This window comes from Triturus cristatus, chromosome 12 (assembly GCF_964204655.1).
Source record: "Triturus cristatus chromosome 12, aTriCri1.1, whole genome shotgun sequence".
Classification (NCBI taxonomy): Eukaryota; Metazoa; Chordata; class Amphibia; order Caudata; family Salamandridae; genus Triturus; species Triturus cristatus.
Window position 1 is genome coordinate 110689591 of NC_140595.1, and position 27678 is coordinate 110717268.

Sequence of the window (27678 nt, forward strand, 5' to 3'; positions counted from 1 at the left end):
CTTATCGTTGCTACCAATTGCCCTAAGATGTTGTACAATGCGTACGTGAACCATATGAATGGTACTGCCTATGTACATTTTGGGCAAGAGCATCTCAGAATGTAAACAACAAAATCACTTTTGCAATTCAGTGGTTTTCTTAATTTCCAAGGGCTACTGAGGAGAGGGGAAGTGACTTGTTGTATGTTCTTGCCATATCTGCAGGCCTTACATTTAAAACATTTGTAAAAGCCCGGGCTAACTTTTAGCCAACCATCTCCTTTCCTAGTTTCTAGATTTCTAGAGAGTAGCAGAGAGAGTATTAGAGAGTAGTAGAGAGTGAGTAGTAGAGTGAGTAGTAGAGAGTAGTAGAGAGAGAGTAGTAGAGAGTGAGTAGTAGAGTGGTAGAGAGTAGTAGAGTGAGTAGTAGAGAATAGTAGAGAGTGAGTAGTAGAGAGAGTAGTAGAGAGTGAGTAGTAGAGAGTGAGTAGTATAGAGAGTAGTAGAGAGTAGTAGAGAGTGAGTAGTGGAGAGTAGTAGAGAGTAGTAGAGAGTGAGTATTAGAGAGTAGTAGAGTGAGTAGCAGAGAGTGAGTTGTAGAGAGAGAGTAGTAGAAAGTGAGTAGTAGAGTAGTAGAGAGTGAGTGGTAGAGAGTAGTAGAAAGAAGTAGAGTGAGTAGTAGAGAGTGAGTAGTAGAGAGTGAATAGTAGAGAGTGAGTAGTAGAGAGTAGTAGAGCGTTAGTAGAGAGTGAGTAGTAGCGAGTGAGTAGTAGAGAGTAGTAGAGAGTGAGTAGTAGAGAGTAGTAGAGTGAGTAGTAGAGAGTAGTAGAGAGTGAGTAGTAGAGTAGTAGAGAGTAGTCAGTCAGTGTCAGTCAGTCAGTCAGTGTCAGTCAATCAGTGTCAGTCAGTGTCAGTCAGTGTCAGTCAGTCAGTGTCAGTCAATCAGTGTCAGTCAGTCAGTGTCAGTCAATCAGTGTCAGTCAGTCAGTTTCAGTTTCAGCTAGAGCAGCTCTGCTGACCTGGTTCTCTGGCTCTAAAGCAGCTCTGCTGACCTGGTTCTCTCTCTCTGAAGCAGCTCTGCTGACCTGGTTTCTCTGGCTCTACAGCAGGTCTGCTGACCTGGTTCTCTGGCTCTAGAGCATCTCTGCTGACCTAGTTCTATGGCTACAGAGCAGCTCTGCTGACCTGGTTCTCTGGCTCTAAAGCAGCTCTTCTGACTTGGTTCTCTCTCTCTAAAGCAGCTCTGCTGACCTGGTTTATCTGGCTCTAGAGCAGCTCTGCTTACCTAGTTCTTAGGCTACAGAGCAGCTCTGCTGATCTGGTTCTCTGGCTCTACAACAGCTCTGCTGACCTGGATCTCTGGCTCTAAAGCAGCTCTGCTGACCCTGTTCTATGGCTCTAAAGCAGTTCTGCTGACATGGTTCTATGGCTCTAGAGCAGCTCTGCTGACCTGGTTCTCTCCCTCTAGAGGAGCTCTGCTGACCTGGTTCTCTCCCTCTAAAGCAACTCTACTGACCTGGTTTCTCTGGCTCTACAGCAGCTCTGTGGACCTGGTTCTCTGGCTCTAGAGCAGCTCTGCTGACCTGGTTCTTAGGCTTTAGAGCAGCTCTGCTGACCTGGTTCTCTGGCTCTAAAGCAGCTCTGCTGACTTGGTTCTCTGGCTCTAGAGCAGCTCTGCTGACCTGGTTCTCTGGCTCTAAAGCAGCTCTGCTGCCCTGGTGCTCTGGGTCTAAAGCAGCTCTGCTGGCCTGGTTCTCTGGCTCTAAAGCAGCTCTGCTGACCTGGTTCTCTCCCTCTAAAGCAGCTCTGCTGACCTGGTTTCTCTGGCTCTCCAGCAGCTCTGCTGACCTGGTTCTCTGGCTCTAGAGCAGTCTGCTGACCTAGTTCTTAGGCTCTAGAGCAGCTCTGCTGACCTGGTTCTCTGGCTCTACAGCAGCTCTGCTGACCTGGTTTTCTGCACTCACGATGCACGCACCCGACTTTGCGAAAATATATTTAAAAATAATATGTTTATTATAAGTACAAATATATTATTTTTATGAATATCTTACATAATCTCTTGCCCTAATATGTATATTAAAGACACATACATATCATTTTGGAACATACCATTTTTATGCGGGAGTTGCGCACCCAGGGCGCCCCAGCATGTGATGTCACGCGGGACCCGCAACCACGCAAATATCTCTTACAGTAATGCGCATATGTTGTGAATGCGCGTGAGCAGGAGTCGCGAACTGGTCGCATACCAATCGTGCACAGCACGTGATATTAAATGTATATGATGTAACTGAAAAACACGCAGCCGTCGCACACCATACGCGGATCCTTCATGACTTTTCTAAAATGGCGGCTAGAATGTGCGCACCCACCGTGATGTGTACGCTTTGAGTGCGCGACTCCGAAAAAAATTGGAATTTAAAAAAAAAAAAAAATTATATAAATATATTAAAATAAAAGATGAAAACAAGAAAAGTAATCAATATTTCAGTTTTAATTTTTTTATTTTTTTGTGCAATTTTCAGAAAAATATATAATGTTATTTAATGAATAAAATATTTATAAATAAACAGTTACAAAACTGTAGAAACTCAGTACAAAAAAATAGGTATAACTATTATCACACTTAAAAGTTAGCATTTAAAAAACCTTTGAAATTCACTGAAAAAAAACATAGGTTTCAGAGACGTTATAGTTAGAAATTAGCATTTAAAAAAGCTTTGAAATTCACTGAAAAAACCATAGGTTTCAGAGGCGTTATAGTTAGAAATTAGCATTTAAAAAACCTAAGAAATTCACAGTAAAAACCATAGGTTTCAGGGGTGTTATAGTTCGATGACCATTTCACTCGTACAAAACCATAGAAATTCCTCCGTTATAGTTAGTTCTGCTAACTATCACTCGCGCGCCCGCAATGCACTCCTGATGATGTCACATATAGCATCATTCATGACATGGTCAGTGACATCACTGATGACATCACTGACGACATCTCAAATGACATCACTGATGACATCATCCACGTGACAATCTGACACATCTCATCATACACTAGTATAACCTTTCATCACTCACTGTAAAATACATTGTACCATATTTGAAACCATTGACACACCAATACCAGTTACTACATACCCACTCACTGATTCCTAAGTCTACACACACAGCTACCCATTCAACAACAGAATCATTTATACATGCAGTCACTAATTAATAGAACACTATCAAATGCACTTATACACATATATAGACATTGACACATCAGCAGTCATCTTAGTCGGTTATGCAGTCATCCTACTCACTCATGAAAAAAATTAATCGCACTTACATTTACTCACTTGCACAATTATCCAACAACACCTCATTTATTCAAACACATAGTAACACATAGTTAATATGTTAAAAAAGCACCATTACAATTCTACACTCATTGATATAGTTATTCTCACAATCACTGACTCTGACACATACCTATTTATATACACCAACTCTCACATACAATGCCTTTTATTTTTTTACTTTGTTGAAGATGTACAACTAAAACATATATTCGCTCACCAACACACAAATAAATACACTCAGTCACCCAAACAACTGTTTCCACATGCACTCTTAAACCTATACACCTAGTCAATCAACCATTCACACATCTATGCATAGAGTTACAAACACCCCATCCAACCACACACAAACTCAGTGTCCCATACAAATACTCACCCAACTAATCAATAACTAATATACACACTCATGTAGTTAGTGACCAACTGATGCAGTATGTGATACAACAACAGAGACAGTGCTGCACACATTCACATAGTTTAGTTACTAATCCATGTATTAAGTGAGACACTTTTAATTACTCACTTAAAAAGACAGTCAGACAGCTACTAAATCCTCCATCCAGACAGTTATATATCCACTCAATCTTCAATACAGATTGGTATATATATATATATATATATATATATATATATATATATATATATATATATATATATATATATATATATATATATATATATATAATACATATTTAAATTTCAAACTAAACCACATTCACTATATGATGTAATCAGTGATGTCATCAGTGATGTCATTTGAGATGTCATCAGTGATGTCATCAGTGATGTCACTGAGCATGTCATGAATGATGCAATATGTGACATCATCAGCAGTGCATTGCGGGCGCGCGAGTTATAGTTAGCAGAACTAACTATAACGGAGGAATTTCTATAGTTTTGTACGAGTGAAATGGCCAGCTAACTATAACACCCCTGAAACCTATGGTTTTTTCAGTGAATTTCTAAGGTTTTTTAAATGCTAATTTCTAACTATAACGTCTCTGAAACCTATGGTTTTTCAGTGAATATATATATATATATATATATATATATATATATATAACGCTTAATACTTATCTAATACCTTTAAAATGCATATGTCTTTACCACTCATGACTTTGCAACAAAATTTGTTGTAAAGGCATGCATGGTAAAGCCATACGCGTTGTAAAATCCTGCGTGGTAAAGGTAATGCATGTAACGCCTGCGTTGTAATGGCAATGCGTGGTAACGACCACGTGGTTTAATGGCTTGACAAGGCTTTGCACTAGGTACAGTTAAAGGGTATCTTTCTGCTTTTTTGCAGATTTCGGATCAACCCTCATTATTTAAATCACCTCTTGAGATGCGGCTTTTGAAAGGCCTTCTTCTCCCTCTCCTTTTGTCATGCCACACTGGGACCTCAAGTTGGTCCTTACATATCTGCAGTGCACTCCATTTGTGCCGCTTCACAGTTGTCCTTCTCGCCCTCTCACCCTCAAGATGGTGTTCCTCGTTGCAATCACAACTGAGTAGCGAGTAAGTGAGCTTCAGGCTCTGTTAACTCACCATACACCACCTTCTTTCTAAGCAAGCTTGCTCTGCAGAAGCAAGCTTCTTTCTTACTGAAACTTGTGACACTGTTCTACCTTGGCCAAACCATTATTCTGCTGACGTTCTGAGCTTGGCTTGGCTCGGCTCGCCCCTGTAAGGAGGAGGAGACCCTCCATTGCTTGTACCCCAAAAGAGCAGAGCTTTTACATATTTCATACCAGAGAACACTGGGTGGATGATCAGCTCTTTATGGAGTTCACCAAGGGAAAAAAAAGGCAAAGCTATAGAGAAAAGGACCATCTCACATTGGATTGTGCTTTTCATTAATATCTGCTACGCATAGGGCAAAAAGCGGCCTCTGGAAGGACTGCATGCGCATTTCACCAAGTCCAAAGCTGCTACCACTGCATTGGCAAGCGGAGTTTCTGTCCTGAACATCTGCCTGGCATGCGTTCATGAAGTACTACTGTTTGGATAGCCAGGTTCGCTCATAGGTGGGCATTTGGCCTGCTCAGGGCTACAGGACTTTTTGATTTGAATCCATTTACAGACCCACTTCCAAATAGATACTGTTTGGTATGTATTTAAAAGGAGATTAATCTGCAGGTAGAAGTCTCTGTCAGAAGAACAAGCTACTTATCTTCCCGATCAGTCTTTCTGGTAGAGACTCTAGCTGCAGATTTCTCCCCAACACTCCTATTCTCCCCTTTCTGTGAACTGGACTCCATTTATTAATAAGATCCTAAGTCTTGGAGTCTGCACAATCGTGATTGAATGAATAAGCAGTGGTTTGAATGGCAGCCAGATCACTCTGGGGGAATTGAGACAACTTAAAGATAACTTGTGTGACCCTAAGAATCTGTATGAAAGAGGCACCCACATTTAATAGTAGCACATATAACAGTAGAACATAGATGTTCAGTAACACAAAAAACTCTAAATGCCACATGTTACCAGGGCTCTGTTGTTGTAGATTTCGTAATGCATGCTCTAGTGCACTATTTGCTCCGGAAGGCTTAAGCTGGCACCACCCCATCTCATTCTTGAAAATAGAGGGGGCCAGCAACTGTGTCAAATACGCAGATAGATCGCGCAGCATGAGTATAGCAGGTGATCACACCAGTGAAGAGAAATGATTCAACATCTTGGTGTCTTTATTTGGACTGAAGCCCTACTGCTAATCCCCGAGGATTTTTATCAGATTCAAGAAAAAATTTCAACAGGTTAGCAGACAGTTTTCCATTCTAATTTACTGGAATGACATGTAAGACGTCAGCCACTAAGTGAGCGAGGTCCAATGATACCTTTATCAAAGCATCAGTCATGCATGTATATTTCAGAGCACTGGAAATACATCTCGTGAGCAGTTTCTAAAGTGAGTACAAAAATGGGAACTGTTCCTCAAGACATTTCGTCAGTAAATTTTGATGGACATGGACCACCTGAACATTGGTTCAAACTCATTTTTTGATGATCAAACTAATCAGGGTCTTTTTATCAAGTAAAAGCTATTTCTTCTTGCTATGGTCTGATTCTGTAGATCTACCAGATCCCTAAAACGTAGCAGAAATGTTTGCCTCGTTACTGACACTCCTAGGTCTAAAATTCTGAATTTGCTGTCAGATTTTACTTACTTTGCTAACAAAACAGTGTTCTAGCTCATTACACAATTCAGATGACTCTATAAAATACAGTCAAATAACATAAATTACTTCATATTTTAGCAATTTAGGAATGTAAAAATTAATTTAGTTGAGTTTTTCAATGCCTTTGTACTCAGATTATAGAAATCATTTTAATCCTGGAGTTAGGGTTATTATCAATTTTGCCCCCTTAAAATTTTAATTTTGTCATCCTCTCAGAGCTTTTTTACTGTGATGAAACCGTTTCCTGAGATCTACCGTCTATATTCTAAGGGACAGATATAGGTGGCCAAATAGCGATCTGTAACGCTGAAATTAGCAGAATTCCAGCATTTGCGATCACTATTTGGCTGTGAGCGATGTAGGTGAGTTTAAACCTACTAGCAAAATAAGGAATCGCCAAATTGCGATTCCTTATTTTGCTATTGCATTTAAGGAATCGGAAATTGCGATTCCTTAAATGCAACGTAAGTAGCACAAAAGTAAGTGCATTTTAGCCTTAAGGAATCGCTAATTACCACCAACTTGAAGTTGGTGGTAATTAGCGATTTTGTTAAAAAAAACACTTTTTTGCTTTTTTTTAAAGTGCCATGTGGCACACATGCACATTTCAGGGGTGCAACAGGGTGTCCTTTTGACACCCTGGCACCCTTGAAATAGCGCCCGCTATTTGCCATTCTTTAATACCGAATCGCAAATAGTGAATATCTTCCCATTCATTCCTATGGGCCTCCTAGCCCATAGGAATGAATGGGTAGGTATTCCTTATTAGCTAATCTCAATTTGCGATTTCTTATTAAGGAATGTTAAGGAATCGCTAATATTTTAGCGAATCCTACCTACATTCAATTTTGCGAGTCCTTAATAGCGAATCGGTAAAATTCGCTATTAAGGATTCGCAAATTTGATTTTACCTAAATCTGGCCCTTAGTGCTTTGTAAACAACCATTTTGATATTCTTGGCCCTCAATCGATGCAAAGTAATTGGAGCTGCCTGATTACTGATGTTCATAATCATGGAATAGAATTGTTCCACTAACTCAGATGGGCTGCAGGGAAATGGTGATAATTCCTTGTCTCTGAACGACTTGGTGGTGATGGTAAAGTTGTGACCAGTTTAAAGTTAATGGTGAAGTGGACAGTCCAGTGCCAAGGTATTGACATTATGAAGAAGCATATTATGACTAAACAACTTATCTAAGATATGCATTTTGCATGGGTTGATATTACCGATAGCCGAATAAAAGTCAGGCTCTGCCAAAGCAGGTCCAGGGCTATTTACAAAGTCATCAGCCGTGCCATTAGACCAAAAACTAAAATCAACTACCACAATAATATTTTGTAACTAGGGTCATATGTGAGCGTGAAAGATCCCTATAGGACTTATTCAAAATATTTCTCAACTTTTCATGGTTGAAAAAACAGAATAATGGTAATACCCATTCTTTTTCAAATATTATGGTTACATGCTCAAAAGTCTGAAAGACTGGAATAGGACAACTATGTGCAATAATGTCACCCACACTGAAGACTTTCCATTTTCATAATTGAAAAGGGCGAGGGCATGGTTAGAGAAGTAGCTACTAATTGAAGTCCGACCATCTTTCTGTGACGTCTCCTATGTCCATATTATTATCTTACTTAAAGGCACACAACTCGCTAGAATGTGTCAATCAAGAGTGATTGTTAATCGGAAATTATTCGAGAAATTGTGTTACACAGAAGAAGGATAGTTAAGGTGCCTTTCCAAAGTCTTCAAACATAATGGAGGGGAAATATCAGGTTTACGCATGACTTGTCAAAGGCACTTAAAGAACAGTTTTCTTATCCTCTAGGAAGGTATACTTAACAAATACTGCTATATGGTTCTGGCAATTATTGATGAAACACAAATGTATTACAAAATATGACTCTAGTTACAGGATACGCATATGCACTTGTATTGTCAGTAGGTGTAGAATTTCATACATTTAAGAAAATCATAGGGTGCCGATTGAAAGTTATTTACTGTAGCACAGATAAAGCCAACAAAAGATACAGATTCAACAACCATCCCTGAAAGTGCTACCAAATGGACTACATTGGCACTACATCCATGCTTAAGAGGGATATTGTGTCGGGTTTAGTGTCTGTCTTACCAGTTTGAGGCGTTGGGACGGTTCCCGGCTTTGGTTTCTTGTAAGTCCCGGTTTGTCCAAGATAGGGGCGACCCCTTCCGGTAGCCATGGTGCTGCCGACAATGAAAGCCTAGGCAGCCAGTGCCCTCCAGAAGGAGTCCCAAGAGGAAAACCCCGGTGGAAAAAAACCTCAGATGATGATGAGACTCCAGGAATGAAGGAGAAGACAAGGAGCCAGAAAACACTGGAAGACCAGGAGCGCAAAAGGAACCAGGAGAAATCTGGAAGTCAAGCTGGAGCAGAAGTCGCAACGTAACCAGGAACACCAACGGAAGGAAGGGATAACCAAAATAAGAGTCAAGGAGCCAACAGGAGCGAGGACACACCAGCAAGAACAAGGAGTGTTGCAACGCAAGGAAGGAAAGGTTCTGATCCCTTATATACAGAAAAATAGGAAGTGACACACAGGAACAGAAAGTGACATACAGGAAGTGACAAAACAGGAAGGAGAGGTGTCGCCATCTTGGATAGGGAAAAGAGTGAAGTGCATTACAGAAAGATCACCATGTTAGGAAGGTAAGTAACCCTCCCCTATTGCCTTCTGGGAGCAAGGTGAAGACGAGAGCAACAATATGGCCCCCAAGGAAGGGGGATCACCAGACGCCCACACCAGGTGAGAGTAATGTCCCAAGGTGCCTCGGGAAGCTGATGGGCCGCCGTGCAAGTATGTGGAGTGTCCGAAAACCAACAGGCGTTGTGAGTGCTTTCTGCGACGCCGTCGAAATGCTTGATGCTGTACCGCGGCACCCCCGAAGAGGAAGGAGGGGCGCCGCGGGTAGCACGGCGGCCGGCGAAGAAGAAACAGGTAGCGCCGAGAGTCGGCACCGCGGTGTAACAGATTGGAAATTACTTACCCTCAAACATGCAAAGGTTTCCCTCTTACCCAGAGTGAGATGTGATCAGGGAAAGGTCTTTTTTAAATGTGAACATTTTAATAAAGAGCCAGTGTGCCCTTTTTCCACTACTTTCCCCTAGAAAGCCTCACAGGGGGTAGTCTCAAGGGAAATATATCTCTTCACCTGAGGTTCCTCAGAGTAGCATTAACAAATCTGAAATTACTACACTCTAAAAAAGTGTTCTTGGCTGCTACATCCTCTGCTCTGAGATATGGTGAATTCTGCAGATATTCATAACAGACACATTTTTTGAGTAATGACTGTCAATGTTCCATACTTTACCTGTTCATTCCTGGTTTGCTGTATTCATCAGGCCAATTTGAAACCACTGGAAAGACATGTTAACCATTCCAAAGACACTCCTACTCTGTTCATATAAGGCTATTTTTAGTAATAATTTTCTTTAAATTGTATCCAGCTTCCTCTCACTCCACCTCTTTTTTTGCTCTTTCTCCCTCACTCTTTTTCCCCTCATTCCTATTGCCTCAGGTGCCTCCTTGCCTTTCTGCTCCGCTCCTCATTTCCTTCTTTGTCCCTGAGCTTAAGCACTGTTTCCTTTTTCAGTCCATAACCACAGCCTCTCACTCACACCCTTCATTGTCCTCATTGCTCATCACTTCTGGACTCTCATTGTCCTTCTATTCCTCATCCAAAATCTGTTTATTTTCTATCCCATTTATTTTCCTCTTTGCCCATCTCTACCAACTCTTTATTGTTCCTCAGAGCTTCTTTCTGTAACCGTGTTGTCTCCTTGCATGCTGCCTTCTTGCCCTATGCCTGCTCTTCCATTCCCTGTGAAGGCATGTTGTCATAGGTCCTGTCTTTGTCCCAATATTTATGACAACTATCCTTAGGGTGCTCCTGGGAACCTCTTTTTGGGCCTAGTTAGGCCAAGAGAATAACACTCTTCCAATCACTACATTCCCTCTCTCCCCACACCCCTGCCTAGAAACAACAGTGACAAAAAGCACCATGGCTGACTAAGATTGGGGAGTAGAGTGTCTTAGGCACACATGCCTGAAAGGTGGTCCTATCTGTCAGATTTGCCCAGCACAATTGTCTGATTTGTTTCTTGAGTACACTGTTGTACCTGAGAGGGCATCCTGCACATAGCAGGACAGGGAAATAAGATACCATCACAGACACACCAAACCGAAACATACCGCAAATCTAATGATCTCTGCACCTCACTTCTCCTTTTGAAACTATATCACTGAATGTCAGTAATCCAATACCATGTAACACCAAACTATTGTACATTATAAATATTCCACTTTATTGTTCACTTTCACACCACATAACACTAGACCGCAACTTTACTTAATCCACCATCTCAACACAGTGCATCACACCACAGGAATTGGCTGCAAATTACCTATCATATCTTCTAAAACCACAACAGGGCCAGTTGGTTTGCACCACAATTCTGATTGTATTGTTACTGAAATTGGTTACGAATAGGCATAACAACACACCTTGGAAAAAGTTCAATTTCAGCTACTTTGATTATCATTAAAGACTGTGAAACATGTGGGCACGTACAGAAATCTGCATTTTGAAGACCATGTACAGGAAAGAACTAGCAAGGCCATATTATGCACCATCATAATCACAGAAGATTGTATGCTTCTGTAACAGCACGAAAACATGGATTGATGTCAGCATGTGAAGAACTGAATTATTGTGATGCAAAAATATTGTGGCCTAAATATTGAGAACCAAAATGTTGTAAAGGCAAATATATATAGGTAAGTATAGATATGTGTATTGTACAATACATGTATTGTCAAGATCATATATCTGGAGTTTACTATAATAAACATGTACTTATATTTATATACTTACATTTGCAGTAGTTTTGTATTCGATTTTTTGGCCACATTTTTGTTTCACAATATTTGGTTCATAACATTTTGGTTGTATACACTAAAGAGAATATGTGACGATACAACGCGTGGTGTTACCACGCAATAGGTAACAACGCGGTCGTTACAACGACCGAGTTGTTACCATGCGTGGCTTTACATCGCAAGTCGTTTCTACGACTTGCGCTAGATGGCGCACTGGACTTAGGAATAGTATAAAATTACTATTCCTACTCCAGTTAGCGCAACAGCAGGGAATGTGTTGGATTTAAAATCCAACACATTCCCTGGTGTTGCACGCCACCTTAGCACAAGTCGTAGAAACGACTTGCGATGTAAAGCCATGCGTAGTAACAACGCGGTCGTTGTAACGACCGTGTTGTTACCTACCTGCGTGGTAACAACAGTATTGTAACCGCTGTTTCCCCCCTAAAGATTACATAGCTCTTTGTACATATTCATTAATTCCTGTACCTATGCAATAAAAGGATATCCTGTTGCTTACACCCAGAAGTGCTTGTCTGTCCTTTTTCTTATGTCCTATGGTGATAATGTTACTCTTACAGATGCCGGTTTATGTCATGGGACTCACCAGCCGACTGACCCCCTTCTCGTTTAGCAATTCCAAACCGCGGCTGAAGTTCTACTGGTCCATTAGTAAACGGGATGTCCTGGACCTGGAGGCCAGACATTCAGAGGTAAGCAGTCTTCCTCATAACTGTGGCATACTACTGTCCCACTCTGGGATTTTATTTGCTTGTGTTTTTACATCTGTGGTTTTTACATCCTTAGAATAGTGGTCAGCATCCCACTCTGACAAATGGGAGATGGGTTTCAGTTCGCTGATGGGGTGCCACCATCCTCATTCCAAGATGAAAGGAGAATGAAAGGGTTAATGGAAGGACAACCCTTAACAGATCCTGGAGGATCAATAACAAGGTGAAATTCGTGATGGAATGAATCTCAACAAAGTTCAGATATCACCATTCTGGGATGAAGCAGCAGTACGAAAGTCAGGTGTATGAAAATATGAACACAGCCAATGACAGTGCCATGAGAGGCCAAGAAAAGTGATCACTGGTCAGTTTGCGTGACATATATTGACTGCAACACTGGAGGGAAGATAGGACTCTGTAGCCCTTTAACTAGAAACAGTGGAGAATCCAGAGTGAGCACCTTTAAAGCAATGATGCGAAGCAATTACTATAGCAGGGATGCCAGGCATGCCAACATCCAGAGATATTCAGAGATCCATTCGATTAAATAAGGCCCAGGACAAAATCGCCTGGGAGGCCACCGGAAGTACTTGTGGTGGGTCATGCCAAAGTCTTGCCCCCTTATTGTGATCTGATCGTTGCCCAGATCCCAACAGGAAAAATGAAAAGTCGAAGATATTATTCTTTATCCTAGATCTTCTGAGTACAGTGGCTACATAATTCTTGGAAATAAAATGTTGTGTACTAATGTGCAGTCCATCAAAGACAGCAAGTAGCCAATCTTTGTACTAGTCATGTGTAGGACATTGGGAATGCACTAGACCCAGCTGTTCCCAATAGTATGTTGGAGCTGTGACTTGAGTTAAGGTCAAGTCTTGCCTTTCAATAGTGATCTCTCTTCAATAAAAAGGAGTTGAGTGCTGGCGCAGTAATTTCTGGAATGAATCGACACACCTAAGCCAATGGAACACTACGCCAAGATGAAATCAAAAGATCCCCTTTGTCCTTCTTTGGCTTGATAAGGTTATGGCCACCTGGGTAAGGTTCTTGTGGATCCAAGGTGATTAATTTCTTTGTGGCAAACCCCACTCAGCATCGGTCCTGAAGGATTGTGCTTGTCCTCCCAGCCGAAATCCAAATCCTACCCTAATGGCTAGTACAGATTCCTCTTCTTCCAGGGCAGGACATGGTAGAAGGATTTTCTGTCTCTTGTTTGTTCCAGACTAGTTGAGTAACATCTTCCAGAGTCCTGGTCAAACACCACAGTAAGATTAATACAAGCGCCTGGTCCTAGAAATGAAAAGTGAATTTATAAAGTGCGTTAAACCTGAGCGTATCTAAGCGCTATGCCCGAAAAAATAGAGCTCCTAAGCACAGAAAATCCATAGAGCCTATGATGAGAAAAGTCGTGTTTTAGGATTTCTTGAATGAGGCAAAGGAGTCAACTCTAGCGATGTGGGCAGGCAGGGAATTCCATAACTTGGCAGCAGCCCCGGAGATGGTCTGACTGCCCCATCTGACTTTCCGGAACCTGGTCATGGAGACTTTCCTAGCTGAAGAGGATTTGAATGATGTGACGGAGTGTACCAGCGGAAGAGGGAGGAGAGATGTTTGTACCCTTTGTGATGGAGGGCGAGGAAGACTAGACAGATAGCCTCAAAAACAATGCGCTTCCTCACAGGAAGCCAATGCAGAGCTCTAGTGCCATCTCTGACTGACACTCATTTGGGAGTGTTAAGAATAAGGCGTGCAGTCCCATTCTGCACCAGTTGTAGCTTGTTAAGTGAGGAGGCATTAATATTCCTATAGAGTACATTGCAGTAATGAGTCTGGAGTAGCCTAAAGCAATGTCCACAGAGTGACGCAATTCAACTGGAATAAAAGGAAACATCTTCCTAAGAGTACTGATTATGTGAAAGCAGGCACTCGTGATATGATTGACGTGTGAGTCAAAGTTCAGGGAAGTGTTGAAGATTACTCCAAGATTTTGGGCCACATTCCTTAGGCCACCAACAGCAGGACCAGATGGATTCATGTGCACCAAACACCAGTACCTCAGTTTTTTCCGTGTTCAGTCTAAGAACAATTTCTTTCATCTAGATGTTAACTGTGGTCATGCACAGATTAAACTTGTTAGCCAATGAGGGCAAGTTGTCAGAGATGGATACAATAATCTGTGTGTCGTCATCATATGAAGGTGCTTGCAAACCACATGGACGTAATAGTTCAGACAGGGCATTTAATGGGAAGTCAAGTAAAATGGCATAGTTTAGATGCATAGCACATATATGAGGCTAGTTTAGCAAAACCCTTTACTTATGGGTGTGATTTGTTTAGGAGGCTGCCATGTGAGAGTTTAAGGGTTGCTGCTGAGCCAGAGTGGAATACTAGCCTGGCTGGCTCACCACTGAATGTCATTGGTAGACTGGAACTCCTTGAAAAAACAAAGGTACCGTTAGTGTCCACCAATATCATCAAGCATGAAGAATATGACAAATGTGCACACAAATATGGAAAATGTCAGGATTGTCTGAAGTCACTTGCAACATAGCCGTTAGCTTATTAAGGCCGAACATGTCGCAGTTTAGTATACGAGAATTTTTATAATTAGATATACTCAGACAATATTAATGAGAACATGGTAAAAAAAAAAAGGTAGCCAAGCCAGTGAAAAAGTAGTTTACTCCAGATGTCTCAAGTTGGCAGTCTCCACCAACACAGCAAGGCCCACACTACATTCAGTGGCAAGCAAAGGAACAGACCCATGATCTAGTGCAGGAACTCCATCCAACTCATAGTTGAAATATAGAGGGAAGGTCAATGAGTGCCATGCAGTTGATTGTCAGGATTAATAATGATTGGACTGTTGTCTTTTCTCTGCCATTTACTTATGGTGTAAACCTCAGCTATAGTTTAGATGACTTAGGGTACCACTTATGATTTGGAATCTCAGCTGACATCACATTGTTGTGGAGGAGGTAGTGCCAAATCTAGGTTTGTTTTCTGTTATGATGACATTTTTTCCTTGAAATGGCTCCCACATTCTGGGATCAGGCTGAGGGAAAAAATCTCTACCACAAGATTTGTGTTGCCTTGGTGGCATGGCTGAAGCTCATCACATAGAGCAGGGCTACTCATAGTACGGCCCGCGGGCCGCCAGCGGCCCGGCAAGCCTTTCTTGGCGGCCCGCAGACCTTGCAGACATCGTACCCAGACGTGCCAACCCTCCCCATTCAGGTGGGAGACTACCGATTTCAAGGCTCGTCTCCCGCCTCCCTCGGGGGGTTTCAGCTGACAGGGCTTGTATTGTGCTAATTCTTTCAGCAATAATCAGAGTGGCGATGCAGGGGCTCTAGAAAGGGTGAAAAAGAAAAACAAAGCCTCATCAACAAGCAAATGGTCTTTTAAAGACCTGTGAAGTACTCGGGGGCGGCTGTGTGTGTACCTGGAAGCTGTTTCAGCCCGCCGGGCTGCCACACGGGGGAGGGGGGGGGGGGTTGTATGCACTGCCAGCAACCTGCCAGGCCAGTGCACAACACTTGCATCACCCTCTCTCTGCCTCCACTACGCTCAATGCTTCTGAAAGGTAAGGAAAAAAAACGTGCATTTTGCGTTTCAAATGCCGGATTCTGCAGCAGCACACCTCCAACGCCCATACATGACAGTAACCCGACTCGAGGCCCCATTCTCCCAATTTTTTTTCAGAGAGGGAGGGAGACAGAGGGAGGGAGAGAGAGAGGGAGGGAGGGAGACGGAGGAGAGAGGGAGACGGAGGAGGGAGGGAGAAGGAGGAGGGAGAGAGGGGGAGAGAGAGGGAGAGAGAGAGTGGGAGAGAGAGGGAGGGAGACAGGGAGGGAGGGAGACAGAGAGGGAGGGAGACAGAGAGGGAGGGAGACGGAGGACAGAGGGAGAGGGAGGGAGACGGATGACGGAGGGAGACGGAGGACGGAGGGAGATGGAGAGAGACGGAGAGGGAGGGAGGGAGACGGAGGAGGGAGGGAGACGGAGGAGGGAGGGAGGGAGGCAGGGAGGGAGGGAGGGAGGGAGACAGGGAGGGAGGGAGAGAGAGGGAGGGAGGGAAACGGAGGAGGGAGGGAGACGGAGGACAGAGGGAGACGGAGGGAGACGGAGGACAGAGGGAGACGGAGAGAGACTGAGAGGGAAGGAGAGGGAGAGAGGGAGGGAAGGAGGGAGAGAGGGAGGGAAGGAGAGAGAGAGGGAGGGAGGGAGACGGAGGAGGGAGGGAGACGGAGGACAGAGGGAGAGGGAGGGAGATGGAGGACAGAGGAAGACAGAGAGAGACGGAGAGAGGGAGGGAGAGGGAGAGAGGGGGAGGGGGACAGAGAGGGAGGGAGACAGAGAGAGAGGGAGACAGATGTTTTGAAAGGTTTTTTTTACTCTAGCTCCGCCCCCCACTGATCCCGCCCCCACTGACTCCACCCCTACCAGTGCGGCCCTCGGCCACTAACCACACTGTAATTTTGGCCCCCGACAGAAAGTTTGTAAGTACCCCTGACATAGAGGATCTTTTGCGAGTAGAGGAGCAGGCTCAGTGTCTCCATTATCGGGTGGACCATCTTTCCCTGCTAAGGTGGGTGGATGTGGTATGCACTGCTTTTTGGTAGAGGTCTTCTTACTGTTCAGCTCCAAATGAAGGCTAGGGAAATGATTGTTAATAGCAAAAATGCATTACTAGTTTGAGACGCAGAAATATTATTGTGCATGAGGAGTTTGTAAATAAATTGATAAGGAATGTAGAAAGGCTTGAGTTAAGATACTTAACTTTAATTTGATGTGTGGCTGTGTTTCTCCACCACAGCGAAATCTGTACGATTTGCATAAGAGCAGAACTGTTGGAAAAAACTTTCCAGCATGAAGATTTCTAGGAATCAAATAAAAGCATAGTCCGTTTGACAATGGGGACATCAGTAAACCCCTTGAGCCGACAGCCTCCTGACCAAGAAAAAGTTTCTCTCAACATTACTCGCTAAATATGGAATATCTAAAAAGGGTGCATCCTATGTCATCTATCCAGGTTGTCCACCTTGGTAGGACAATGATCGTGGCGAACTAGAGTGTTACTAATTTTTATCCTGCCTTTTAAAAATAGGTAAACTATTCCTCGGGTAAGAAGCCCCCTGCCACTAGCTGGAGTTACCAGTAATGCAAGGAGATAAATGGTCACCTCTTGAACATGAATCAGTAGGGAACCCTCACTGAGCTGCCCCTACTTTATGTTTGCGTGGTTTTCTACCTGTTTGGGTCAGGATATTTCACTTCTTCTTCTGACGTTGCCCTTCTGCCATCTTTTGGAGAACTGTAAACAGTGATAGACCTGAGACATAAGCCATGGCATTTACACTGTCCCTCCTACGGCGGTCTGCCATTCTTAAAATGATTTCTCTTCTGTGCCTCCTATAACAGCTGCAAAACTACCCTTTCCCAGTGGAGAAGCCCTTTTTAGGTCTCGCGCCTGCGTTGCAGTGCGTAGCACTGCTCGCGCAGCGCGAGACCTTCAGTAAGTGAAAAATAGGGTTTTAGCACTGACCTAGGAATCGCACACGCCCGTGCTTTTCCTTATGTGCTACTCCATTGGCCTTTGCGTGCGTCTTATTATAAAAGACTGCACGCAATTGGCCAGAGGCGGGCACATTGCTCCGCCCATGGCCTATTGGTGTCTATTACAAGCTTGGTGCTCGTAATAGAAACCAATAGGCCATGTGGTTTCAATTATCGTGCCCAGACACGGGCGTGATAATTGAAACCACGCTCGTTGAATTTGGAATTACTCTTGTAAAGTGCCAGCTTAAATCGGCGAATGTCGCCCCACGGATAAGATGCATCTGAGAACTTTAAATAGCGAATTATCGTTTTTTTCTGTAGTACCATATTAGAAGGAAGATCGACTGTTTCTAGTGTAGGATTCAAACAGACAATGAAAATAGCACCGGACCAGAAGTGATAGATCACGAAACGGAGCTTAACTGCATTATGTGTGGGAAAGCCTAGTTCTTCCTTCGGCAGTTCGGCCACCTGCCAGGTGGGGTGATATCTTAGCCCAGTCACTCATTACACTTCTGACAACTCCTTTGTTCACGCTAATTGGTCAGCTCCTCTGTTCCCCTGTGATGTGGTAAAGAACTCGAGGCTCAGTGCGTGAAGTGGCGCTGCGGTTACGTGCATCCCACGCCCTCTCCGCTTCTCCTGCGCGCTGCCATCACCAGCGCCGCGCTGGAACTCTTTTCGTCCCTCTTGCTTGCGGCCTCCACGCTGAGTGGTTTCCCTGCTAATCACTGTCCATCAAATCGGCTAAAAGTGCTCTGCCTTCTGAGATCACATGACAGAGTCTGATTGCTTTTCCTTTTTTTCCGAGAAGGGCTTTCACAGCGATGCTTTTTGGTGTTCTTTTCCTGTCAAAATCAAAGCCTCTGCTGTTGCATAGGTCTTAAATGGATCGCTCGTTCTGTGGAGGCTGTGATTATGCAGGAAATATGTGAGACTGAGCTCACAGATCAGCCAAAAGATGGGCCAGCAGCGCATTTTAAAAGTTTTTACGCGCACACCTTTGGACAGATATGAAACGTTCGATGTTCTGATTCTTAGACAATTTTCCCCCGTTGCCAGAAGGTAAAAACATATTGTCGAGGAAGATGGCTACCATATTGATATACGCCCGTTCTTTCCATTTGCACGACATTCACCCACTGAGGTTTGGAAGTGCTTGACTCAGTCGGTTTCCGGTGGGAAATAACCTGGCAGGCTTTTTTTTTGCAGATTTATATAGCGCGAACTCGACCCGAAGGAATTGGTATTACACTGTGCATTATGTTTATGGAAATGTAGCGCTTGGCTGCCCTTTAGTGCCTTGAGCGGCAATGTCCGTCATAGGGAAAGCGCAACCTTTTCCTATAAAGATTAGTGATTTTTGGAAGGAGCAAAGTGAGGAAGGTTATTAGCGTGCTGGATATGTGGTGTGTGCATGCACCCTCACTGGTCTTCCTACAAGTTAAATCTTTTAGTGCATCCACTTTACATGAGAGTAAAGAGAAAGAAAGGGCCCACACATTAAAGGAACTCATTCCGGTGCAGACTTTGCATGACACACCTGTCATTCCACAAACTGTTTCTTGCAGCCTATGTACTCTTGAGATGCTACACCTGCTGGCGAAAACTGAGGGACTCATGGAAAACTGGACTCTAAATCAAGTGTGCTGGGGGGTCATCGACGGGTACGTCCTTAAGGAAGCACCCAAAGCCTTACCTCCCAGCTCTGTGGCAGCAGCACTGTTCACGGCCTCCTGCTCTCCAGCAGACAGGGCCTTGGCATTCTTACTCATTCGGATTCTTGCTGCCCCTGTGAGTATCACCAATACCGCCCGGGGTAGACTTATCTGGGGGAAGAACGGTTTAGCTGATGACGCTTCCCCTTTATCAGGGGATGGGGCTTCATGAGCTGCTTCACCCCATAGCAGAGTTATTACATGTAAGACTGTCTTCTCCTTGTCAACCATCAAGACTTGCTCCTGTGGCTGCATGTATTTATCCATTCATTCATCCTGTAAGGTAGTCTCTAAATTAGTTCAGTTTTTTGGACCGCATTCATGTTTGAAATAACACTCTATCACACCAGCCCGAACCCTCCATCCAAACCCAGGGCCCTTACTATGGGTCTCACAAACTGGTGGTCTCTAGAACTAAAATAGTACAAGAATGTAAAAACCAACCAGCTGGCATCCCCAGTACTTAAGCAAGCAGTCCACCAGCCTATGCCACACTATGTACAAATGTCGCAGTGCTCCAGTTATACTTTAAGATCCTAGTTTCAAGGCTGTGGATCTATCTAGAGACAGCAGGTTATGTTCAATGCACTGATCAAGTAATCCACACAGCCTGCATTTTACATGACTGCCTCTTTTGCAGCATTTCTAGCCTTCCAGAGCTCTGAGGAGGGGCAATGCTTTCCATGTGTACTTTAAAATGTGTTGCCCTTAATCCATTCACCTGAACTGCGTGCGATACAGCATCTGGTCTGGTTCTGTTAGCAACATTTTAACTGTAAGGTATATCTAAATCTGGTAGGCTGGAGCACAATGGCAAATGTAGGCTTGCATCCTGATGGGGCGCAGGCTTCCTTGACCCAGTCCTTAGTCTGGTGCAACAGCTCCTGTTTTGTCCTTGTTCTCACTAGGCCCACCTGCCTTAGGTGACTCTCAGTATGAATAATCCTTTCAAACATATTGTGGCAGCTCAACTCTTTCCTGTACCAAAGAGTCTCTGAGATGTGATACCTTATTGTGGACTGATTCAGGTCCACCAGGTAAATGGGTCCCCCAGATGGCTTATGCATCCTGGTATGTGTTGAGATGGCAACTAACTGGGGAAAACCAGAATCCTTTACCCCATCACTGAAGCAGCAACACTGTTTGACAGCTTCTTTTCTGTAAGGCTGGGACCTGGCCACACTGTTCAGATCCTGACACTGTTCGGCACTGGTGGGCAGACTGTTAGAGGGTTTAAGAGTGCCCTACTCTGGTCTGTCTGAAATACCTGGCTTTGCTCCACAGCAGAGGTTAACTCCATGTGGAATATCTCACCAAAACGAATAGGCTAGCATGGCATTTGTTGGTGGTGTTAGCTGGTTCTTAACACGTGGCAGGTGGCACATGACATTTTTATAACTCCTGGCACACTCTAAGCTTACTGCCTCTTCACTTTGCTTTTGTCTCTGACTGCACAAGAGGTCCCTGACATATTTGCGAATGTCATTGAGTGGGACTGCTGTGGTTCCAGCTGCCAGTGACCATTCAGGGGCTTCCACCTCTCAAAGTTGCTCCAAAGACAAGAGGCCTCTGTGTCGGGTTGGCAAAGTTTAGTGTCAGTGAGCTCAGGAATCAAAGTCACCATTTCTGCTGTGTTGGATTGCATCATGACTGGATGCTATGCATTGCTTGGAGGTTACCTACACTGCAACCACTGTTTTACTCTGGCTCTTACACTTACTGTGGGAGGTATTTAAAAATCATTGAGGCAGCAGGTTATCTTGGAAGCATGTGTGGGGTCAGTTCCCCCATGTCCACCCTTAGTCCACTTAAGTATCAAGCTATACCTGTGATCTTAGTGAATGCTCAGAGTGTCACCATGGCTGTGGGACAAAATACGATGATAGGAACTGGCTCTAGGAACTAAGCTCTGTCCAGTGTTCATGAGGTCAGCAGCTGTTTATGGCGATTCACTGCACATAGTCAGTTTACTGCCCACCGAAAAACAACACCCTGAGTACAGAAACTCCTGCCACCCTTTGTTCCTCAGTGCACTTCTCATCAAGCATTTGCAATGCAATCGGTCTCTCATTTACGCGAGTTAAAGCTATTGGCACTGTAAACGACAATTACTTTTATTTATGTTTTAAAAACGAAAACGAAAATAAAAGGCATTGTTATTTGAAATATCAATAGCTCAAACTCGCATAAATGCAAGACCTATTGCATTGCAAATGCTTGTTTACTAAAGCAAATGCATTGATAAGGACACTATTATGGGTAGGGCCCCCCCCGAATATCCCTGAAGAAATGCTTTTGGCCAGCATTTGACAGAGGGTCAGCTTCTGCTGACATTTATTTGTATTGCAGGGCTGCACAGTTACTCATAATAAACGAATGGTGGTTTGAGGGCTTTGACGACCTGGCATAAGCGACGGAGGGATGGGTCATTGCAACCTTGCACATTAGTTCTGCAGGGGGGGACCCTCCGCTGATCTTACCTTCTGCCACAAGTGTGGCATTGGTGGTCTGGACTAATGCTGCGAAATCCATGGGATGGGCGTGTGGGCTAACACTGGAAAATCCACTGTGGCAGGGTAACAGACTCCCACAGGTCGTGGCCCTTTGATTTTTCTCTGCTTGGGATATCATAGGCATCTCTACGTTGGGAGATGTGATGCATAATGGGTCACTGAAGTCCTTTCAAAATTTACAAACAGAATATGATATACACCGCACACAGTTCTTTCAGTACCTCCAGCCCAGCTCTGTCATGCACTCTTACCGATTATACAGTCCGAGAAAGACATCCCTGAATATTTCCCACTTGAAGCAAAAATTCTCCTTACAAACATCAAACACCATAAATTATCTGACATATAAAATGCTTCTCCGCAATTTACCAGATCTGATGGCAGGGGTGGGGGCGGGGTGGGAGGAGAACTTGGCACCGATGGAAGACGAGGATTGGCGGGAGGTGGTGGAGGCGCCTAGAGAGGCGGTAATAGACTCCCAGTTTTGACTGATACAGCTTAAGCTGCTTCACAGCAAATATCTCACTAGAGCGAGGCTGCGCCACATGGGACTGTTAGCTACAGGGAATTGTCTGTGGTGTGATGACCCACAGGGAGATTTAACCCATATGTTTTGGCACTGCCCGCACTTTCACACTTTTCGAATGGATTACGAAGACTCCTGGAGGGAGTGTTGGGCTGGACCATTCCCAGAGACCCCAAACTTATCCTTTTCCATACTACAGATGGCTTAGAGGGTAACAGGTATCAGAGACCATTGCAATGCTTAGGTCTCATCATTGCGAAACGAGACATTTCGGAAGCCTTGAAAGACACTGAGGCTCCATCAAGCAATGGGCCAAGGGCATGGATTGGAACTCCTGATTTACCTGGCAAGAGGGTGCCCCAGAAACACCATAAGGTGTGGAAGGATTGGGCTGGGTACAGAGGTATATAACTGGAGCCCTGCCTGTGTAGGCCATGGTCCATTATTGGAGATATGCGCTCACATGGCTCGGAAGTACATAACTTGCACATGAGGTTAGGCACTTGGGGTTTGCCATGCAGTCATGTGTTGTTGCACTATGTTTGAAGAATGTTGCCTTGATGTTCAGCGGCTCTGTTGTAACAGTGCCTTTCTGTTTCAATGCTATGCACCATTTTTGGGAGTTGTTTGATAAAATCAATAGAATTGTTAAGAAAAGTAAAAGTTAGAACTCTTATGGAAGACAAAGAGCAAACAAAATATCCTCAGAGTGAAACTACATCTCAGTGTTTAAGAAAACATAACATAAAGAATAACCTAATAGCAGTAAAGAGGAGAAAATACAATGAAATGGGCCAATCTTCTCACAGAAAAAGAAAAGTACTCTTAGAGTTCTGGGAGACTACCATTTTAGGCAGAGAAGATTCCAAGTGAAACACATGCATCTCCAGATATACTCATTCTGCATGTCCAAATGCCTGTGGTCGAGCAAAGCCTTTAAGCGAATAGCTTAATATAAGACTATGAATGCTGAGTAGGATAATGCCATTGGCACTCCAGGTAAAGTATTAAAGCGTTTCAATTATTAAAATACAATCTAAAAGTGCAAAAGCTACCACAACAGGAGTTTTGCAGCCATTAAATAGAATCTGATGATTTATCTTAGTCTACACATGAGCAAGGCGCCCAGTACTTTTAGGCTTGCACACTGCAAAAGATATGCAGCCACTGAGACCCCCGCACCCACGACCACCAACCGCCTTCTTGCCTGGACCAACATCAACGACGACGACACCATCAAGATCATGAACACCATCCACTCTGGATCCCCAGAAGACCCCTGCCCACACCACATCTTCAACAAAGCCAGCAGCACCATCGCACCCGATCTCCGGCAAACCATCAACATCTCCTTCGAGACAGCGACCTTCCCGGAAAGCTGGAAGCACGCAGAGATCAACGCCTTACTCAAGAAGCCCAAGGCGGACCCCATGGACCTCAAGAACTTCCGACCCATCTCCTTGCTCCCGTTCCCAGCGAAGGTCATCGAAAAGGCCATCAACAAACAACTGACCAGCTTCCTCGAAGAGAACAGCATCCTGGACCCATCCCAATCCGGGTTCCGCAGCAACCACAGCACCGAAACTGCCCTCATCGCCGCCACCGATGACATCAGGACCCTGCTTGACAACGGAGAAACCGCGGCCTTCATCCTCCTGGACCTGTCAGCCGCCTTTGACATGGTCTGCCACCGCACACTACGAACACGCCTCTACAATGCCGGAATCCAAGAGAAGGCCCTGGACTGGACCACCTCCTTCCTCCGACAGAACACAGAGCATCCGCCTCCCCCCCTTCCGCTCCGAAGCCACCGAGATCATCTGCGGCGTACCCCAAGGCTCATCCCTCAGCCCAACGTTGTTCAACATCTACATGGCACCGCTCGCCCACGTCACACGACGGCATGACCTCAACATCATCTCCTACGCCGACAACACCCAGCTGATCCTCTCCCTCACCAAAGACCCCCCACACCGCCAAAACCAACCTCCACGAAGTAATGAAGGCCGTCGCCGACTGGATGAGAAAAAGCTGACTGAAGCTGAACTCGGACAAGATGGAGGTCCTCATCCTCGGTTCCACCCCCTTGGCCTGGGACGACTCCTGGTGGCCGACTGCACTAGGAGCACCCCCTACACCCACCGACCACGCACGCAACCTAGGGGTCATCGTCGACTCCACCATTTCCATGACGAAGCAGGTCATAGCAGGCTCCTCCTCCTGCTTCAACACCCTCTGCATGCTTCACAGGATCTTCAAGTGGATCCCCACCGAAACAAGAAGGACGGTCACCCAGGCCCTTGTCAGCAGCAGACTGGACTACAGAAGCGCACTCTACGCAGGAGCCCCAGCTAAACTCCTGAAACGGCTCCAACGCATCCAGAACGCCTCTGTACGCCTGATCCTCGACATCCCTCGCCGCAGCCACATCACACCCCACTTGAGAGACCTGCACTGGCTCCCCATCAACAAGAGGATAACCTTCAAACTCCTCACCCACGCACACAAGGCACTCCACAACACCGGACCAGCGTACCTCAACAGCCGACTCAGCCTCTACACCCCCACCCGCCAGCTCCGCAGACCGAGCCCTCGCCACCATCCCCCGCATCCGAAGAGTTGCCGGCGGCGGCAGATCATTCTCCCACCTCGCCGCCAAGACATGGAACACCCTCCCCATCCGCCTGCGGAAGACCGAAGACTTTCTAACCTTCAGGAGACTTCTCAAGACCTGGCTCTCCGAACAATAGCAGCTTCCCCCCCCCTAGTGCCTTGAGACCCTCACGGGTATGTAGCGCGCTTTATAAATGCTATGATTGATTGATTGATTGATTGCCAACATATAAAAATCATTCCAAGAGTTCAGGCGTTTCAGAATACAAAGAATGCTGCTGCTGTCAGATTGATGTGTTCAACTTTCAAACTTTCAGTGTACTCCAGTTAGAATGGGGAGGTCTCAAAAACGTAAAGAGCTACATTAGAAAGTACTTCAGAGGCAACAGCGTGTTGTCTTTAAGTGTAGGGATGTTGTCAGTGATATATTTGAAGTGGCATCCACACTGTAGTAGTTGAAACTCCAGGTTTTCCACTTAACTAAAGTTGGTTTAACATACAAGTGGAAAAGGTGCGTAGTAGCCATTTCTGTTACCAAAACAGGTGGCCATAAAAGCGCTGGAGGTTGATGAATGTGGGCAGAAACCTTGCCTATTGGATCCGTTCCTGCTTCATTATGTTTTGCCTAATGTACAGCAGGACTCTGCGGGTGCATAACTGCAACACAGACACTGTTTAGTCCCAATTATTAAATGGGGTGACAGCTTCTGTTTCAACATTAACTGATATTTTTAAAGGATTCAACCCTTGCCTCTTCATTTTTTGTTCCAGCAAACTTCAGTCTATTTCAGTCCACTCATCAGCCAAATATGGCAGATACTGAAAGACCACTCACAAAAAGGTACCAGATTTAGACCATTCTTCTCCAACAAGTAACTTGTGAGCCACTGGTTCTCCAGCTAGCTGTAAGTAGCTTACCTGTGAGGAGCCCAGCCTACTGAATTAGAAGCTTTTGCTAGGTTGAATTATTATATGTATGCAAAAACTGAAAAGCATGTATTCAAGATCAAAATTTGACGATATTTGAGTAATAAATCATGCAGCATCAGGGAGACGTATGACTGGTATTTCCTTGGTAGCAGGGGTATGACAGGTATGGCTGTTAAGTATTACACACGTGGAGGCATTCCAAAATAATAAAGCCTTTTTTTACATTATTGGTGAAAACCCTGCCTGTGGCACTGAGGTCTTCATTGCTGGAAATCTTGTATGGGGTGGTCTCTAATGTAATCTTGTCTGATATGCTCACAATTACAATAGTAATAAGAGTAGCTCGGGATGATATTCATTGAACAAAAATAGCTCTTACTACAGAAAAGGTTGAAAAGCCCTGATGTAGACATAGATCTTTATGTACATAGGTTACTAATTGAAATGCAGGTGAAGAATAACTTTTAAACTCCTTGCGCATATGCTGTACTATAAAGAGGGCAATGATGAGCCCGAGGGCATCCCTCATTGGGATCACCCAGTGTCTAACATATGGATGCCCATGGCCACTTGTCTGGTCAAACTCAGGGGTAGTTAACCAATTAACAACAGGCAGGGAAAGATCGTGACCAGGCTGTGAGGCTATCCATTAGATACTACAAGAAATGGGTGTAAATGAATGTTTCACACCTTGTTTCCTTTCAATTCTAGGTCCCTCTGAGTGTTGGCCCAGAGAATAGTTTTTCTGTAGTTCTGCATACCAAGGCAGCCGGCAGGACTGGACTCAAAGTGACGGTGCACTGCCAAAATGTATCCACAGGGCAGTTCGAGGGAGATGTTTTGGAGCTCTCTGATGAAGTGCAGATACTGGTAAGTTCACCATCCTATGAAGTTCAGATGCTTGTGAGTCTAGATACACATGAGCTAATCACTCCTTGAAGCCAAGTAATGGCGAGTTCATCAGGTCATAAAATTCAGTTTCTGGTGAGTTTTCAAAGTCAAGGTAGTGGTGAGTTCCTCATTTCATGAAGTTCAAATGCTGGTGATTTCACTGACTCTTGATGGATGGAACAACCCACTTTCTCGTTAATGCACTGCTTTTTGAAGTGCAGATAAGGGTGTGTTCATTCGCTCATGAAGTGCAGTTGCTAGTGTGTGCATTGTCTCATAACCTGTAGATAAGAATCTTTCCATTGGCCCATGAAGTGCATATGTTTGTGAATGCAGCACCTCATGAAATACAGCTGCAGGGGCCTTCATTGGCTTAAGAAGAGTGTATACTAATCAGTCATCAGCTCATGAATTGCAAATAGTGATGTGTTCTCTTGAAGAACTGTTGCTGGTCAAATCCTCTGATGAAAACTCAGAAAGACATATCAGCAGAACACTTGCTTTCCTTCCCTCCCTGTTATTGAGATCAGAGGTGACCTCCCACATCAGCATTTTTTGGGTGTTGCGGAATCTTAATGTGGTGTTGTATTACTTGGAGGGATTGAAAGAGCAGGTCCTGGGGGCAACAGTAATATCTCACTGGGAGACTAGGCCTATGGAAGTGGTACCAGCTAAGGGCACTCTAGGGCATGGACAAACGCAAAGAGCTACATGGGTGACACCAGCTTTTGCTGCTGAAATAAAACCACAACACATCAGTTTGGTGGTGGATGTT

At 44.4% G+C, this 27678-nt stretch overlaps 1 protein-coding gene across 1 annotated transcript in view; it reads left to right on the forward strand.

Annotated features, from left to right (window-relative positions):
• NUP210L (nucleoporin 210 like) overlaps window positions 1-27678 on the forward strand; it is a 358615-nt gene that overhangs the window by 249761 nt on the left and 81176 nt on the right. The window contains exons 27-28 of the mRNA XM_085637033.1: window positions 12001-12132; window positions 26724-26882. Coding sequence (XP_085493159.1) covers window positions 12001-12132; window positions 26724-26882 — 291 coding nt within the window. The remainder of the gene's footprint in view (window positions 1-12000; window positions 12133-26723; window positions 26883-27678) is intronic.